The following is a 16,905-nucleotide window of genomic DNA, read 5'->3' as shown; positions in this document are numbered from 1 at the left end:
TTCATGTGGCGCCCCTAAGCCAGCAGCAGCAGCCAGCAGCAACAGCAACAGCGTAGCATAGCATGTTGCCTTGCTCCTGGTGATAGTTGTCATACTGCAGGGCTATTAACGCAGCTGGCGTTCAGCTGTCGCTCTGCTTGCACTACATGCTCTACTTCCGATCCCCCTTGGCTTCGACACTTGTCATCAACTCAACAGTCTAGGTCTCCACCATGGCGGAGGATCTTGAAGTCGCCAACCACTACAACCTACCGACCGCATATCCAGAGGAATGGCCAGCTGAGCTGGACGAAAGTGACGAATCCGACAATGATGCGTTTGCCGCTGCCGCCGCCAAGCGGAAATCGAAACGATACTCTGCGCTGGAACGCAGAAACAGCTCTCGCAAGAGTTTGGCTGCGGGGGCCTATCGGGCTGGAGGTCCGGGAGATAATACGATCCTGAAAGATGAACCCGATCCCTTGGGGACTGCCGACAGCGTCGTGAAGATCCTCAAGCAGCGAGGCCTGCCTGTGGATGACGATCCCCGCTTGCGAAGCCGCTTCCTCTTGTCGTCGACCTCTTTTTCGCCGGCACTGTTTCTATCGCAAACCCACTCGGATGCTTCGACTCAATCTCTCCTGGAGGGTCTCAATTTCCTGTCACGGTCGATCGACCAGAAGTCCGCGTCGCTGAAAGTGTTGGTGGAGGCCAACTTTGAACGATTCGTACGGGCCAAGGCAACAATCGACAGCGTCTACAAGGAAATGAGGAACCAGGGATCCGAGGAAAATGCATCGCGTCCTCGTTCGCGCCCTGCAAGCGGGCAATTCCGCTACTCGATAGGTGGAGCTCCCAGTCCGTCCGCGACAGCGACAACGAGTGAAACTCCGAAAAAGACTGCCCTGACAAAGGAGAGTGAATACGGCGTGAAAGGAATTCGCGCACCGCTGGTCGAGGCTTCAGTCAAGGCTGAGGAATTATGGGGTCCGGCTTTGGGTGGCCGCGATCGTGAGCAAGGGTTGTACTCGGTCGCGAATGCTGTCGAGAGGAATCGGGCAGTCTACGAGATTGGCGGGAATCTGTCAAGAGCGATCAAACAGCGGGATTTCGATTCTATTTTCGAGGAGTACCGGCGAGCGAAGACTCTGGCCAATGAGGCGAGGGCCATCGCCAATCGTGCTGTCGCAGAACAAAGACAGTTGACAGATGAAGAGGCTCATAGTGTATTGTTGATAGGACGCATGTGGGTTAATGTTGAACAGCAGGTTGAAGTGTTCAAGAAAGATCTATGGCAGCGTCTGAAAAACGCACACACGTCGCCATTCCTGACCACGGCAGGGCCCGTCGAGGAGGAGTACATGGAATTAATCGGGGCTCTTCTGGAGCTTGGAGTGGAAGACAACCCCGTGTGGATCTGGCTCCTCAGCCGATACGACCTGCTCAAAAAGAAGATCACCTCCTTCTGCGAGCGCTCCAAGGTAGAGATCGAGATCCTGAGGCGGCGACTCGCGGCGGGCGACAAGCCTTCGCCCCAGGTTGTGACAACCTTCCTGCGCCTATCGTCTCGCGAAGGAACCGAAGCGCAGGAAAGGCTGGACACCGAGCAAGTCGTGGAACTGTGGGAGTGCATTCATACCTATTTAACGAAGCTTCTGTCCCTGCAGACCGGCCTCCTGGGCGAGGTCATCGAATTTTGGGAAACGGCCCATTCCTTTATCGACGGGAGCAAGCAAAAGCTTTTGCCTGCCGGCTTCGAAGGAGAAAGCCGCAAGCACCACCGTCTGCCGGACGATGGTGTCCGACAGTTACAGGAGGGCGTTGTCGAGCTCGTCGACTTGATCCGCGGAAGTGTTCTGTCACTGTTTGCCGATCCTCCGATCGAAGATATCTCCCTCCCCCCCTCACCGATGCCCCCGCCTAGTCCCAGTATTACTCCTGCGGAATCTCGCTTCAAGCTTGACCCGAAGAATCTACCGCCACCTTCTCCGAAAAAGGGAGAGCCATGGGAGGACTTTGCATTCTGGCCACCTTACTCCAATTCATTGAGCGGGGTCCATTATCTCAGTAAATTTCTGATTCTGATGGGGACAGCTGCAAGTGAGATGGCGGCTCTGGGGCCCATATCAAGCGGAGGCAGTTCTTACGATCGCCTGAAGAACTTGATCAGTGTCGCTCGGGAACGTTGCGTTCGCGCTGCATGTGCGGCATGGAACAAAGATGCGGAGAACTGCAAGATGTTGGAGGACTGGACGCGTGATCCAGAGAGACGAGATCTGACTAAAATGCCTGGGCTGTTTGTCGCCTTTGAAAGCGCTGTGCTGGCTGGGATGCAGAAAATCCTCTATATCTCCGAGGCGATGAGCAAGTCGGGGGCTGTGGATGTGGTGACGCCACCGCCCGCGAAACTGCTGCAGATGGTACGGACGCAGTTTGTGACCAGCGTCTACAAGGCGTTGAGCGGCCTGGTTGAGAACGCGGAACGTCCGATGAAGCCGGAGGAGGATGACGAATGGGTTCTTGTAGGGCCTGCAGTGTCGGTCAAGGGCGCCGATGCGGCATCAGCAATCATCGCGGCCGACGGTGTCGATGCTAAGAATAGGGTAGGTTCCATTATCAACTAACTCAGAAGGTCTATCGCTAACCATGCTCAGAACATTCGAATGCTCCTGACGTTGTCGAACCTGAGGGCGCTCCAGGTGGACTTTGTTCCCCAGCTCGTGTCGAATTTCGAGACTTCGTTCTCCGTGAAATTGACCGAGGAATCGAAAACGATTCGCGACGTCCTCAGCCAGATCGATGCTCGACTGTTTCAATCCTACACGAAGCCTACGATCGCGGCTTTGGATTCTACGATTCAGAATGGCATCCGGGCTCCTGACTGGGTTCCCTCCACGAATCGCCCGGAGCAGGTCCGACCATATGTCTACACGACAATGCTTACGCTGGTGCTCGTCCATACGGAGATCTCCACCACCATCCCAGTGACTTCTTCTGCTGCGCAGAACACAGGCACGACATCGACCACAACAACAACAACCCCTCTGCTGACCAGCGTCCTCACCCACCTCGTCACGCAGATCTCGTCGTCCCTTCTGTCTGCGTTCCAGTCGCGGCCCAAGTACTCCCTGCCCGCACTGATGCAGGCTACCTTGGACACCGAATTCATCGCGCAGACCATGTCGCAGTACGTGACGGAGGAGGCGTCATCGATCCAGAGCCAGATCTACCTCGAGCTCGACCGACGGACCACCAACGAGGCGCGGACGAAGCTGCAGGCCGAGCTGGGGGAGATGAGAGGTATCCTCAAGAGACTGCGCGAGAGGACGAAGGGCGAGTTTGCGTGCTTCCGGAAGGTGAGAACGGCTGCCAAAGCATCTTCGTAGGAGGACACTTTATCTGAGCGTGTTGATTTGTTTTTCGGTTTTTATCTCTTTCTCGTTTTCTCTTCCATTATGGAGAGTACTCTTGTATAACGTACATCCATGCATCCATCACAGTATCTTTTTTGGCCTGCAGGGAAATTGAACATCTGGAAGGGTATCATGACATAACACACAATCCGAACGAAAACGTAGAAAAAAAAAAGTCTATACCTGCCCAACCATCCGCTGCACCTTACTCAGCAGCACCTTACTCTCTCTCCCCAGCCGTCTCTTCCCGTATTGATCCGGTCTCTTCGCTCGAGTCATAGCCTCGCGCTCCTTAGCCTTTAATTCCTTCTCCTTGCGCCGTGCTTCGCGTTCCTGTCTGCGCTTTTCAGCGATCTCCATCTCTTTGGCGAAGGCGGATGGTTTCGGGCGTCGTTTGCGACGGTCACGGCCCTGGTTATTATTATTATCGTTGGGATTGTCTCCTCCACGATTCGAATCCCTTGGTGGTTTTGGTCTGGATCTGGGTTCTGGAGACGGCGGTGCGTTCAGCATGGCTTGGCGGTCGGGATGCATTTCCATGCTTGCGGCGGGTGCAGGCTTCTCCTCCTCCTCATTGCTGTTATCCGCATCTTCTTTCCCTGCTGTCGACTCGTCAAGGGAGTAATAGCTAGGTCTTGCCGGTGCGGCAGCCAATTCCTGCGCCTTAATCTTTGCGTAGGCCTTTTTGACCTTTGCTTTTTGGATCAGATCGCGCTTGATTTTTTGCACTGGATGACACAGAAAGAGAGGTCAGTGCCTAACCCTTCGCTGCGACGAGTAAGAGAGAGTATGTCTGCAAACCTTTCCGTCGATACGTCCCATCGGGCAGATTGGCGGGCCCAACGGAGAAACCCTTCTTCTTTTTCGTTGGCTGGGACTGGGATTCTTGAGCGTCGTCGCTGTCTCGATGGCGCTTGGGGGCCATAGCGGATTGTATTTTTAAAAAATTTCTTTGGAGCAGTCAGATGGATTGAAAGTTGGATTTTCCCGATGAAGGTCGCTGGTCGCTGGTCGCAGGTGGAGGAATCTTCAGGCGTCGTGACTAGAGAAAAAAAGATATGTCTAGCTCCGATAAGTTATGGAGTAAGCTCCACTGGACGTCACGCACGCCAGCAGGCTAGCAATGGATCTCGCCAAGGAAACGAACTATGCTGCAAATTTGGGCCTTGGGGACGAATTAATCCGGACTAAGACAATTCCGAACAGGTTTAGCATGGAGCATTAACTTAACTTGCTTTTAATTAGCGGCGGGGACAAATGACGTGCAATGTCTAAGACTAATACTGAGTAATGCCGGAGGGGAGTCCATACTACTACGGAGTACTACGTAGGTCATGCTCTCTCCAGACTTCTCCTGTCTTGCTGCTACATGACTTTCTGCTATTACTTTCTACCTATTTCTCCTCATTAATTGCCGACTCTTGTCGACTTCTTGTCTAATTATACTACAGAGTCCTTCTTCGATCCCGCCACTCCGGCCGTGCCACTTCACTTTGCTCGTTCCTTCGTCACTGGCCTCACCTGACGAGATCAGCTTGCCACGTCTCTGGCCTGGCCCTGGCTCTGGCCGCTTCGAAATGCTGAACTGAACTGAACCTCCTGCTCTCCTCATGATTTTGCTTCCGCATTGCAGTCGTCATGCCCATCTTCCAGGACCCAGACCGGGTGCTTTCATCCTACCAGCCCTGGCTCGAAGAGGAGCCCAGCAGCGGCGACGATGAGGACCGGGAATCGTCTCGATCACGGTCACGAAATTGGAAGGGAAGAGATAATATGGACGTCGAAATGGGTGGTACTGGCACATCTCCGGTAGAGTGCGAGACGAGCAGCTACAGACAGACCAGTGACCGGGGAGAGCTCATTCAGTGTATCAAACGGGGAGAGAACCCAACCTGGGTGCTGAATCGGTCGGTAAGTTGTCATGCTGCAAGATGTCATATGCTGTATTCTCGTCCTTTCAAACTGTTACAACGAAATTACTTGGTAGTCTTCTCTTTCCGGGGAAGATATTCCGGCAGAAGTCTCCTGCAAGATCCTCTACCATCCAGTCGATTCATCTGGCTATTGTCTTGACGGTTTCTGGCCTATTGCTGACTGTCCAATAGCTAGGGGACCATGTCGCCAATCATAGTCATTCGAAGAAACCGAATTTGCCGCCACAGGGCTCTAGTGAAGCTGGTTTGAAACCTGGAGAGAAAGAAACCTTGGCCTCCCCAGCAGAGATTGAGCGTCCACGGTCCGCTCTCCATTCAGGGGACTTTAGAGAAGGCTCGTCCCATACACGCAGAGACGCATCCCGAGTCTTTGACAGTCACGAGCCTGCGACTTTCAGACGCCTCGGCTCCTCCCCCACGACGCCATGGTATAACCATTCTCTCTCGTCTCCTTTGACGATCAAAGGAACTGAGGCAAGCGGCTTGCCTATGACCGGACAAGCCGTCACGCCAGTGTCTCGGTCGCGGGCTCCCTCCCTGGGGTCCTTTTCGTCCAGTTACGTTCTCAAAGCGCCTACGAGTCCGCTGGTGCACCAGGCGAACAACACAGACCTCGACCAGATGGATCTCTCGACCAGTCCGGAGAGAAGCAATCGTCGTCGAACCTTGCCCCCGGAGACCTTCCGGCAATTACACGGTTCCCCGCCGGTGTCCTCCAGAATCAACTTGAGTCGGTCGTATCAAGCTCAACCACGGAGGTCATTGACGTCGACGTACAGTCTGCAACTAGCGTCTTCCCCTCAAACGCCGCATCGACCCCGGCGGCCTTCGTTTGCATCGGATCTATCTCCGCTGCTGCATGCTCCGATGGTTGGCTCCTACGAAGAATCCATTCTCCGTGGCAGGATGTCAACAACACCCTCGAAACCACTCGATTTTACCGCACAGATCGGCGTGCTAGGTAAGGGGAAGTGTAAACCCAACTTGAGGTGTCCGCCTCATGTCACCGTGCCATTCCCTGCAGTCTTCTACAGCTATCCGACGTCAGGGAACGGCCGATCCATCTCTGACGACAGCCCTAGCCCTTACGTGGGGCTGATTGACCTGGAGAATTCTCTCCCACCTGATATTTCGAGCGAGGATCGACGCCGTCAGCGGCACGGGAGCCCGCAAGGTGATCATCTAGATGCCAGCGAGGATGATCCACCGTATCTGCATGCCAGACACACTGGATCCAATGAGCATCGCAAGCGCGAGAAGAAGTCCACTAAGACGGATTCACTGAAGGCTCCTCCGGGGGGTTGTTACCGGATTCCCCAGAAGGGTCAACTGCAGATCGTGATCAAAAACCCCAACAAGACCGCTGTCAAGCTTTTCCTGGTTCCCTACGACCTCGATGGGATGGAACCAGGGACAAAGACCTTCATCCGGCAGAGGAGCTACTCGGCCGGCCCAATCATTGATATGCCATTGACGGCGCGAAAGAATCTGGGCACAGACCGTCCAGAGGCATCGCTGAACCCGACCGAGGATCCCAAGGACAAGCCGATACTGAGGTACTTGATCCATTTGAACATCTGCTGTCCGGCCAAGGGTCGGTTCTACCTGTATTCGACCATCCGAGTTGTCTTCGCCAACCGCGTACCCGACGGGAAGGAGAAATTGCGCAACGAGATCCAGTACCCGGAACCGCGGTACAGCCCGTATAAGCCGACGAAGGAGGCATCCAGCAGCAGTGCTGCAGCCCGGTCGGCGCTTGAAAGAGCCTTTCGCAGACGCAGCGCAGGACTCAGCTTCGGGGACAGTATGGCGCATGCCCCGTCTCCATATCCTCATCGCTTCCCTAGCTCGTCGACGGTGTCGACCTCGAAGATGGCTGCGATTCCGTTCCAGCTATCCTCTGGATCGAGCGAGGAGCATCGATCGGCGGAAAATAGGCCCCTCTCTGACGCAGCATCATCTCAGCGACCTGCTCCTCCTTCTCACTCAGAGAAAACAGGAACCGGAACCGGGAATGCAGAGCTATACAGCAAACTCACCAAGGGCGACGCAGGCTATGGTGGAGGCAGGTATCCATTCGGCAGGTCCGCGTCTGCGTCTAGTGGTTCCGAGGCAGGAGAGAGTTTGCTGGCTAAGAGGTTGAAGGATTGGAGCTGCAAGAGCGAGGACACCTGACTAACTAGTATGGTGCCGACCTACCGGTGGATCGATTCTGTTGATCTGATCTTGTCTTCTGTGCCGAGGATAGGATAGGATAGGATCGTCTGGATCATCGCCACTGCCCTGCCATGCCCACCTCTTTCTGCTCTTCTGTTTGTTTATTTATTCATCGACTTCTCTTTCTTTCTTTCTTTCTTTCTTTCGTGTACCAACCAATAACTTGCTTACTTACGGCCGCGGCGTGTTGAGTGGAGTCTGGTCTTGTCTGGTCTTGTCTTGTCTGGTCTGATCTGGTTTCCTCTGATCTGGTTTCCTCTGCTCTGGTCTGGTCTGGGAAGGGTTGGTTTTATTGATTTAATTCGACATATACAGTATATAGGCGTGCGAACATCACAATGTACGGTACAGCACAGTACAGTACAATCTAGTACAGTACGAACAGTGTTCTTTGCTTTGCTTTGCTTTGCTGCCGCCTGCCGGTATTAATTATTTCTGTTAACCTGAACTGAACTGATTAACTGTGGTGCTGGCTCATCTCATCGTCGAGAATCAATCAGTCAGCCGGGTCTCTGTCCTCCCCGGTGGAGGGTGGAGGATGGAGAAGGGGAGGAGAGGTTTCGTTAACACAAGGCTCTGGAAGGCAACACAAGGGAACAGAAGGCATAGCAAGGCACGGGCGTGGTACTGGCAAGGCGCGAAGAGATAATAATGACTTGCTGACTTGCTGACTTGCTGACATATGGCGTATTATTACATACTCTGCTTCTCGTTTGCTCTCTCTCTCTTTCTCTCTCTTTCTCGCTTGCTCTCTCTCTTCTCTTCAAGAGATTCAGAAATTACCTCACTAGCAATCTAGTTATCTACTTTGCTGAAATATATGTATATAATGCAAATGTACGAATGTGTATGGATGTATGTCAGCTCTGTCAGCTCAGTTTAACTCAGCTCATCCCACTCATACTGTAGCTATTTAAATTTTTTTTATTTTATTTTTATTTTATTTTTTATTTTACAATACAAGCCTGTATTAGAGGTCTCGCTTCTTCGCTCGACTGAGGGAAAAGAAAAAATTACTTGGTCTAATGGAGGGATGCCAGGGAACATTTTTATTTTCTTTTTTGCCCCTGGGGGCGTATATATATCTATATACCTATAGTAGGTATGGTATGATATTTTTTTTAAGTTTATCATCTACTTTCTGGAATCCAGATGGGGGGCTCCCCTACTTATATATATACCTTTACAGTAATAATATTATCTTCACCGTTTATATATATTAGTTAGGTAGCTTTATTATTATCTACTGTCCAGGTAGCCGGGCCTCGCTACCTATATTATTTCCTTACTATATATCCCTCTTGCTGATATTAGTCCAATAACTATATAATTTCTTAAGATTAGTAATGGATGTAATTAACCCCTTTGCCAATTTATATATAGTGTATATCATATCTCTTGCTGTGGGATGCTAGGTACCTGATGTACAGGATGTTGCTTTTTTACCCCCACGTTGTCGACAGTGCAAAACGGAAGAGTTAAGGTTTTTGATAATAATAAATATAATATAGTGATGTGCTGTATGTATGTACTGTATATAAATGCCCGTCTTACCTAAATGGGCACTACATAAGCCTTTATTTTTTTTTATTTAATTTCCCAAAGAAAAAGGGCGTGGGGGATTATGTTGGAAGTTGTAACTCAGTATGTAGGAGTTTACAAGAATTAGAGAGAGGAAGGGATGAATAGAGAAATAGAGAAAGAAGGAAATAGGTTAGAAATAGGTTAGAAATAAGTTAATTTATAGACAGGTAGATATATACGCAGTAGGCAAGAATACCTATTTTTATATATATATATATATATCTACAGACAGATGGACGGAGGGGAAAAAATTTCTGGGTTATCAAAACTACAACCAAGATCAAGCAGGATATACACAAAGTAAACCAAACCAAACCAAATAGACCAAGAGAGCTTGGACTAGGCTAGGCTAGAGGATGGCAGCAAGAAGGCTTCTGGCTAACCAGCATGCTCGACAATCTCACTGACCAAAACACCATCCTTGATGTAGCTCTTGATCTGCTCAGGAACAGGGCACTCCTTCGTATCCTCGTCCGTGCCCTCCTTCGGCGGGAGCATGATGTTCACTCCCGTCGATTTGCTGGTGAAAGTTTCCAGGCCCAGGCTCGACTGGGACAGGTAGACCGTTGCGCCGTCTACCTGGTCCAGCAGCAGGGTCGGGACTACCCCGTCGATCTGCAGCGCGAACTTGGTCGATTTGATCACCTCCAGACTGCTGACTAGCGAGTCGACGATGATCGACAGGCCGTTGCAGTTGTCGATCGAGATCGCGTTCGCCTTGCCGGATACCTTGACGATCGTCTTGTTGCATCGCGAGATCAAGATCGAGTGGTTCTGCTGCGCCGGGATCTCGATGATCTCGCTTATGTTCTCGAAGTTCTCGACCAGCCACTTGTTGCCTTCCAGTTCCCTGCGCGCGGGCTTCTTCACCCGCATGCTCTCCGGCTTGGGTTTCGTGCCGGGAGCAGGCGATTTCCCGCGAGAGTCCGGCCTTCTGATCTCAGGAACCGTTGAACCGGCGCGCAGACTAGGGTTCTTGTGCGTCATCTCGGACTTGTCCACCTTGCGGAGGCCCGCGGTAACAGCCTCCCCCTGGTTCAATTGCGCAAACACCGCAGACATGTCCGGCGCACCCCCCTTGGAAGACGACGACGGCACGTCAGCTGGTGGTGGTGGTGGAGGTGGCGGCGGCGGAGGAGGTGGTGGTGCAGCTCCTGCCGGCGCTGCGGCCTTGGATGGCTCAGATTTGATCTGCTTCAGGGCTTCTAGCGCATCAATACCGCTCTGGTTATTCCACGTCAAGCCTTTCGGGTAGTGGTTGTTGAGATATGCCGCCAAAGACTTGAAGACGCGGTAGTAAGCCTGAATATATTGAACGTGCGCCTGATCCCTGAGAGACTGTCAGCAATGCAGCCAGAGAAAAAAAAACGACAAACATACTTTTCCTTATACTCTTTAAGCACCTTGTTCCCGTAATATTCAATACCTCCCACCATGTCACTCACAAAGGCTGCCGGCTTTGATTCAAAAAACCACCCCAGAGCGACAATTCCTTCTGCGACGGCGCTCAGGTGGTTAAACAACGGCGACGCCCGGTTCGACTCACGGAGATTGTTGATCGTATCCGAGGCTTTGTGCAGCTCAGTCATCAGCTCTGGCGGTAGGGGTTCCGGCTTCTTCGCCTTTGTCGTGACATAGATGAAGGTCCGTTCGGCTTGAAACGCCTGAAGCACCGCTTTGGCCTACGCTAGTCAGCCTGCAACGCTACCACCTAAGACGAAGCGAAAGGATCGACAAACCTGCTCCGCAACCAGATCTCCGACATCTTGAGCAGAGTCCACGAACTTCTGTACATCGCCCTTGATGAGGGCATCGAAATCCTCAATTTGCAGCGGAACTGGATCAGGCGGTGGAGCTGGAGGCGCGGCGGGGGCCTGCTTTGGCGGTTCTGGAGCTACGACCTTAGGAGGAGCTGCAGCATTGACATGGTTGACCCCGTTGGCTCCTTCGAGGGACGCTGCCATATCCTCCAGACGGGAGGTCGCGGCCTCAAGCCTGTCGGCAGGTTAATTCCGAACGTCTCTTCAAGACAAGCCGGTGAATTTCTGTCTGATCAAACTTACCGCTTCATGAGAGTGGCCAAATTATGCATAGGGTTGCCGGCCGCCATTTTGGTAGCCAGGCTGGCGTCGCCGGCCTGTCAGGAGTACAACAAGCTCAGGGTCAGGCAACCGGAATAGGAGGTGCGGATAAAAAGATAGATTTACTCAGTTGCAGGCACAGTGAGCGCAGTCAAGGACCTCCCGAGGCTCTTGACCAGCTCAGTGGACCTGTTGCGAGGATATGCAAGCAGGGAGGTTTGTCTGAGGGGGTTGATGAGGCCAGCTGGGCCATCCCTGGAGCTTGACCGTGCCAATGCGGCAGAATGGCCTTCCGCCTTCGAGTCGAACAACAAGAGGGACGCCGATAAGCATGCAAAATGACGTGGGGTAGCTCTGTATCGAAGGAAATAAAACTATACACTCTTTCTCACGTACTCTCTATTATAGCAGCTTCCTGAGAGAAGCCAATTAACATAGTAAAAGATTCCCAATCTCTACTCAAGAAAACATTGAGGATTCCCCGCCATGCCAGACCCAGACGCTATCAGTCCGCCCGGAAATGGGGTTGATTTCTGCACCATGGGAATGTTCATCCTGGGTAAGATGCATATACGCATTTTAGCATTAGGTTATTTTTTGTACATGTACCTGACTACTTCTTAGATAACATCGAGTTTGAAGGCCCGACTCCACCAGTGTATGGCATCCTAGGAGGGGCAGCATCATTCGCCGTCGTCGGCGCACGCATGGTAGCTGGCAAAGAGCACGGCCGGGCCGTAAGCTGGATCCTCGATGTGGGCTCCGACTTCCCCCAAGGCATGTTGGACGTGATCCGGTCATGGGACACCGGCTGCGTTATACGGGAAGACAAGACGAGATTGACTACGAGAGCATGGAATGGCTACGGCCCTAACGAGAAGCGAGGTCGGTAGAATCAATTCCGCTTGAGGAGCCAGGCCGTTTGCTGACCATCACAGACTTCAAGTATCTGACACCAAAGTTGCGTCTGGAGCCATACATGCTCTCTGATGCGCAAGTGTTGTCCAGGACCTTCCACATGGTCTGTTCATCCGAACGCTGCATCTATATCGTGGAAGAAATCCTGCGGAGGAGAGAAGAACTGCGACAGAAGGGCTATGTATCACCCTCAGGATACGCAAGACCAATCTTTGTCTGGGAGCCTGTTCCCGACCGCTGTACGCCGGGCGAGCAAGACATGTTCTTCGCCGCCAGCCGTATGGTGGATGTCGTCAGTCCTAACGAACTCGAGTTAGGAATGATGTTTGGTCGTCAGGGATGGAAAGAGACTCGTGTTGAAGATCAAGAGCTGGTCAAGAAAATCCTACGCTCCGGTATTGGCCCGGAAGGAAATGGAGTGCTAGTCATCAGAGCGGGCAAAGACGGAAGCTACTCCTACTCCAGGAATCAAAAAGGACTCTGGCTACCAGCGTATCACCAGCCTGATCCAGACCAGCACTCGCCAGTAGTTGATCCCACAGGGGCCGGAAACTCGTTTCTTGGGGCGCTGGCCGAAGGCATGGTGAGCGAAGGCCGGGAGCCGATTCAAGTCATCGACTCCGTCCTGGAGTCGTCAGAGGCATGGAAACAAATAGTACACACATGGGGAAATAATGGACAGGTTCCCAAGGCCTTGATATGCGCAACAACAGCGGCCGGATTTGTCGTGGAACAGATCGGGGTGCCTAGCGTGACAAGAGGAGCTGGTGGAAAGGAACTTTGGAACGGAACTGAGTTCACAGAGCGACTCCGTATCTATACACAGCGACTATGTAGAACGCTTGAAGAGTCCTCACAGAGACATGACTGGTTGGTTGACTGATCGATCGATTGATCGAGGCCGTCTATTCAGGCCGTACACCACGGCTTCTAATATAATCAAGGAATCCTCCGCAACCCGCTCCCTGCTCAATCCTATCTATGATGACTCGTTCTTTGCCGCATTCTGTCTCTCATACTCGATTATCTGCTTGCTCCAGCTAGATAGTAGAGGTTAGCATAGCGTCGCATGGACTGAGTAACTGGCGACTAACTATCGACTGGGAAAGAATCTGCCCGGCTCAGGCATCCGGTCGCGATGCTCTCGTTCCGCACTGATGCTCCAGGCCACCGCGGCGATTCCGATGATGGCAGCGCCCATGATGGCCGTGTTGGCTTTCCAGTTGGCTGGCTGGGCGTACCAACCTCCGGCGGGAGACCAGACTTCTTTGGGGTAACTGCGGTCTAATCAGTTCTCAACGTTGCCAACTGACATGAAGCAGCCGTGGGGAAAACACATACGGGATCTTGCCACCTCCTCCCATCTTGAAGAAAGGAATTGGTTCAGTTGCACGCTGTATTATCGACAGGATGGACGGGGCAGGTGGGAAGCACGTCGAGGCGATTCGACAGAGCAGACCCGGCCCGTGACTTGGCGCTAGCACGCAAACGGCTTAGTGCGGTCCCGTGGTTTTCTCACACGACAGCGCACGCCGCAGACCCCGTGACTTCCAGCGAAGCTTGATATTTTCCTCCGAAAGAAAGAGAGCGTTATCAGAGAGCCTCCCCTTCGACCTCCTCAATCTGCCCCCCAGTCCAATTGCGTTTCTTCCCTCTTGCTGCTAGCTTCCCGTCAGGCGCGCAGGACCCCAGATGAAACGATTGCAGCTCCAACGATGGAGCGGCTCGGTCCTGTCGCCGCGGGCCAGGCCGGCCGGCCATCTACAGCAGCAATTCTACACCGGATTGCGCCTACAGTCATCAGCGTCCTCTGCTCTCCAAGCTGAAGAAGACCAATTGGCCGAAGAAGCACCCCGAGTTTCGCCAGCCTCAAAACCCAAGTCACTGCAATTACCCTCTCCTCCAGTGGAAGCCGCCCGCGATTCCGCAAAATTGGCAGCTCTACATGCTCGACTCTACCTACCGAAACGATTACCTATCGAGACACTGGCACGGACTCTCGTCGATGCTTCGGCCGATCCGCACCCAGATTTCAACAATGAATCGCTGGCCACGCTGGGCCATGACCTCCTCACCTACTACACCTCCGAACATCTCCTCTGTACCTTCCCTCGTCTGCCTCTGACCGTGATGTTTGCCGCCATGTATGCGTACGTGGGTCCGAAGACTCTTGCGGCCATGGCAAGAGAATGGGGTGTTGAATTCGCCGCCGTGCCCGGTGGTGAGGTGGATCCTGGTCTGCTTCAGTTCAAGCGTGTGACGCCTGGAACAGAGGTGACCCCGGATCCATCCACCACCACGCGGCCGAACGAGCACAAGTGGAGGAAGTCGCTCTCGTCCAGCATTGTCTACGACGATGAATTCGGCGAGCCAGCAAAGAAAGCGGTGGACCCAAGGAAGGTCGCTGAACAGCTCCCGGATCCCGAGAGCATCAAGGGCGTGACTGCCGAGCAGGCCAGCGCCACTTTTGTTCGGGCGTTGATGGGGGCGATCTACCTGCATGCGGGCCGTCCAGCGGCCAAGCGCTTCTTCAAGGAGCACTTCCTATCGCGACATCTCGACATCTCCAAGCTGTTCCGGTTTGTGCAGCCGACGCGCGATCTGAGCAAACTCTGCCGCCGCGAGGGCTTCGAGCCTCCCGTGGCCAAGATCATCAGCGAGACGGGTCGCCTGAGCCGGCATCCGGTCTTTGTGGTCGGCATTTTCTCAGGCAAGGACAAGTTGGGTGAAGGGGCCGGCGCCAGTCTGGTGGAGGCGCGGAGCCGGGCAGCGGCTGCGGCGCTGAAAGGCTGGTACCTATACAGCCCGCTGGATGTGCGGGTGCCCAGCTCGACGGAGGAGGAAGGGGCCAAGCCATGGAAGCCGGTGTATGTGGATCTAGGAGAAGTGATCGTGTAAGATAATCTCATCTAGAAATTCTCTTTTTATGATCTTTTTTTTTCGTCATTGTCATTGTTATATGGTCCCGAGGATTTTGAAAAAAATGGCGCTATACAGTTTTTTATTTATTTTGCACTTCTTGATGTCTTCTCTCTCTGGCTCTCTCTCCATCTCTCTCTCTCGGAGTGTGTGTGTTTGTGTGTTGGGGACTGAATCGAAAGGAAACGGACTTCGCCATTACCATGCCAAAACTATGTACTGTACAGTATGTTACTGGGGACAGACAGAATGGAACGTTAAAATGAGGGATTTTACTCCATAATAGTGCAACATGTTTCAGCTATATCCGTGGATGCAGATATGGATATAGCATTGCGTGCGAGCTACCGTACTCTAGTTGAGGTTGACGATTTCCTCCTCCCAGTCTGCTGGTTTATTTCCACTGCTGGAGCTGCTGTCCAAATACCTGCCGTATTCCTCCCACAACTCCAACACGTCTGCTCCGAAAAGGCCCTTCCAGAAACTTGTCTCCTGCTTGTCCTTTTCTTCCTCTCCCCCAGTGTACCCCATCCGCAAGAGCCGATCGTTCAGCAGCCCAATAGCGCCCCGTCCAATCCGGACGTCTTCCAGCCACGCGAGAAAGAACGCCGTGTGCTGGTACCCTTGATCCCATCGTGCCGCACGCTCCTTGGCTGAAGACGGTCGTTTCCAGTGCGGCGGGACCAGGTCCGCTTTCAGACGGACAAAGTCGGCGATGCCCTCGATGAGGCCGCCTGGGGGTTGAGGAGCATTGGTGGTGCCGGTTGGAGCCGTGTGTTGGTAGCAATGCACCAGCTCGTGGGTGAGTACACCCGTCAACTCTTTCACGGGGTTCGCATTCCCTTTACAGGTACTGTGGATATACGACAGGGAGAAGCGAATCTCCTTGTGCTCATCATCGAGCTCTGTGCCGGTCGTGTAAGCGACGCCGTTGAAGTCTCGCAGGACGAGCGTCACGGACCGGGTGGGTGGCACGGTGGGGGTAAAAGGAGACAGTGGAGCTCTGGTCACAAGGTATGGAGAAGTGTAGAGATGCTCGATGATCGCGGCCAGCGCGGTTTCGAGCACGGATTCGACGTTCGGGAGCAAGGAGAGAAAGGCGCTTGAGGCGGGATGGCGGAGATCCTGGACGTGCAGGCGCAGTTTGGGATGTGGCAGGGTGCCGGTGGATGGAGAGGATTCTTCGTCATTTCTGTCATGCTGCTGTCGATCCTGGTCTCCATCTTCTTCTTGTTGCAGGCTTTGCTCGTGGTGCAGAATGGTCATTGTGCTACATATACCAATGACGTCGATGGTTCAGGTAATATATAAACTTCGAATAGGTCAAGGACATAGACTTCGTTTCAATACTGCTTTTTGGCGATTGTCTTGTGAAAAGTGATGATCTATTACAGGAGATGCCGTTATAGAATAATGCGTCAACTTGGTCGTCCGACTGATCGATACTGCAGTTATAATAATTGATGAGAATGGGATGGAATTATTATTGCTGCTAAGTCGGCACGGCAGGGATCCACAGGGCTGCAGGATCGTCTCGTGCGATTCGGCAGGCCATATTTATATTTGTTGCGTGGGAAACGGCACTAACAAGTGACAGACGGGAAGAAATATCACTCATACCTACCTCTGTAAAAATAGGGAGATCTGAAGGTCGCAAGATCCCCTTTCCGTTCTAGGGTTGGAGGCACGCTGCAGCAGGGGAGAGGCAGGGTGCGGCAGGATGCGGCCAGCTGAGGCAGTGCTGAGGCCAAGAGTGCAACACCGTTATGTGGATGGCATGATCACCCATGACTGAGTGCGGCTAAAGTTGCCGCAAGTTAGGGAACTTTATCTAATAGGTTTATTGGCCTGGTCCATGGT

General features: G+C 52.9%; 8 protein-coding genes across 8 annotated transcripts; 4 read left to right on the top strand and 4 right to left on the bottom strand.

Annotated features, from left to right (window-relative positions):
* Positions 1-212: 212 nt before the first annotated feature.
* On the top strand, positions 213-3,365 carry VTN77DRAFT_9567 (uncharacterized protein; the record flags this gene model as incomplete). Its single annotated transcript, XM_069426188.1, has 2 exons — positions 213-2,582; positions 2,634-3,365. The coding sequence occupies 2 exons, from the start codon at positions 213-215 to the stop codon at positions 3,363-3,365; spliced, it is 3,102 nt and encodes a 1,033-aa protein (XP_069280689.1).
* A 204-nt stretch (positions 3,366-3,569) lies between these two features.
* On the bottom strand, positions 3,570-4,317 carry VTN77DRAFT_9566 (uncharacterized protein; the record flags this gene model as incomplete). The annotated part of the gene is made up of 2 exons (XM_069426187.1): positions 3,570-4,120; positions 4,194-4,317. 2 exons carry the CDS (start codon positions 4,315-4,317, stop codon positions 3,570-3,572), a joined length of 675 nt encoding a protein of 224 aa, XP_069280688.1.
* Positions 4,318-5,030: 713 nt separating this feature from the next.
* VTN77DRAFT_9565 (uncharacterized protein) lies at positions 5,031-7,501 on the top strand (the record flags this gene model as incomplete). Its single annotated transcript, XM_069426186.1, has 2 exons — positions 5,031-5,303; positions 5,498-7,501. 2 exons carry the CDS (start codon positions 5,031-5,033, stop codon positions 7,499-7,501), a joined length of 2,277 nt encoding a protein of 758 aa, XP_069280687.1.
* A 2,004-nt stretch (positions 7,502-9,505) lies between these two features.
* VTN77DRAFT_9564 (uncharacterized protein) lies at positions 9,506-11,219 on the bottom strand (the record flags this gene model as incomplete). Its single annotated transcript, XM_069426185.1, has 4 exons — positions 9,506-10,457; positions 10,508-10,809; positions 10,867-11,122; positions 11,191-11,219. The coding sequence occupies 4 exons, from the start codon at positions 11,217-11,219 to the stop codon at positions 9,506-9,508; spliced, it is 1,539 nt and encodes a 512-aa protein (XP_069280686.1).
* A 475-nt stretch (positions 11,220-11,694) lies between these two features.
* On the top strand, positions 11,695-13,009 carry VTN77DRAFT_9563 (uncharacterized protein; the record flags this gene model as incomplete). The annotated part of the gene is made up of 3 exons (XM_069426184.1): positions 11,695-11,767; positions 11,833-12,093; positions 12,147-13,009. 3 exons carry the CDS (start codon positions 11,695-11,697, stop codon positions 13,007-13,009), a joined length of 1,197 nt encoding a protein of 398 aa, XP_069280685.1.
* A 96-nt stretch (positions 13,010-13,105) lies between these two features.
* Positions 13,106-13,490, bottom strand: VTN77DRAFT_9562 (uncharacterized protein; the record flags this gene model as incomplete). Its single annotated transcript, XM_069426183.1, has 3 exons — positions 13,106-13,166; positions 13,221-13,403; positions 13,468-13,490. 3 exons carry the CDS (start codon positions 13,488-13,490, stop codon positions 13,106-13,108), a joined length of 267 nt encoding a protein of 88 aa, XP_069280684.1.
* Positions 13,491-13,818: 328 nt separating this feature from the next.
* On the top strand, positions 13,819-15,024 carry VTN77DRAFT_9561 (mitochondrial 54S ribosomal protein mL44; the record flags this gene model as incomplete). The annotated part of the gene is made up of 1 exon (XM_069426182.1): positions 13,819-15,024. One exon carries the CDS (start codon positions 13,819-13,821, stop codon positions 15,022-15,024), a length of 1,206 nt encoding a protein of 401 aa, XP_069280683.1.
* Positions 15,025-15,399: 375 nt separating this feature from the next.
* VTN77DRAFT_9560 (uncharacterized protein) lies at positions 15,400-16,311 on the bottom strand (the record flags this gene model as incomplete). The annotated part of the gene is made up of 1 exon (XM_069426181.1): positions 15,400-16,311. The coding sequence occupies one exon, from the start codon at positions 16,309-16,311 to the stop codon at positions 15,400-15,402; it is 912 nt and encodes a 303-aa protein (XP_069280682.1).
* Positions 16,312-16,905: the final 594 nt, after the last annotated feature.

This window comes from Rasamsonia byssochlamydoides (genome assembly GCF_041956645.1).
Source record: "Rasamsonia byssochlamydoides strain NRRL 3658 unplaced genomic scaffold VTN77scaffold_9, whole genome shotgun sequence".
In the NCBI taxonomy this organism is placed as follows: domain Eukaryota; kingdom Fungi; phylum Ascomycota; class Eurotiomycetes; order Eurotiales; family Trichocomaceae; genus Rasamsonia; species Rasamsonia byssochlamydoides.
Note: the sequence above shows the minus strand (reverse complement) of the source record. Positions and strands in the feature narration are given on the sequence as shown.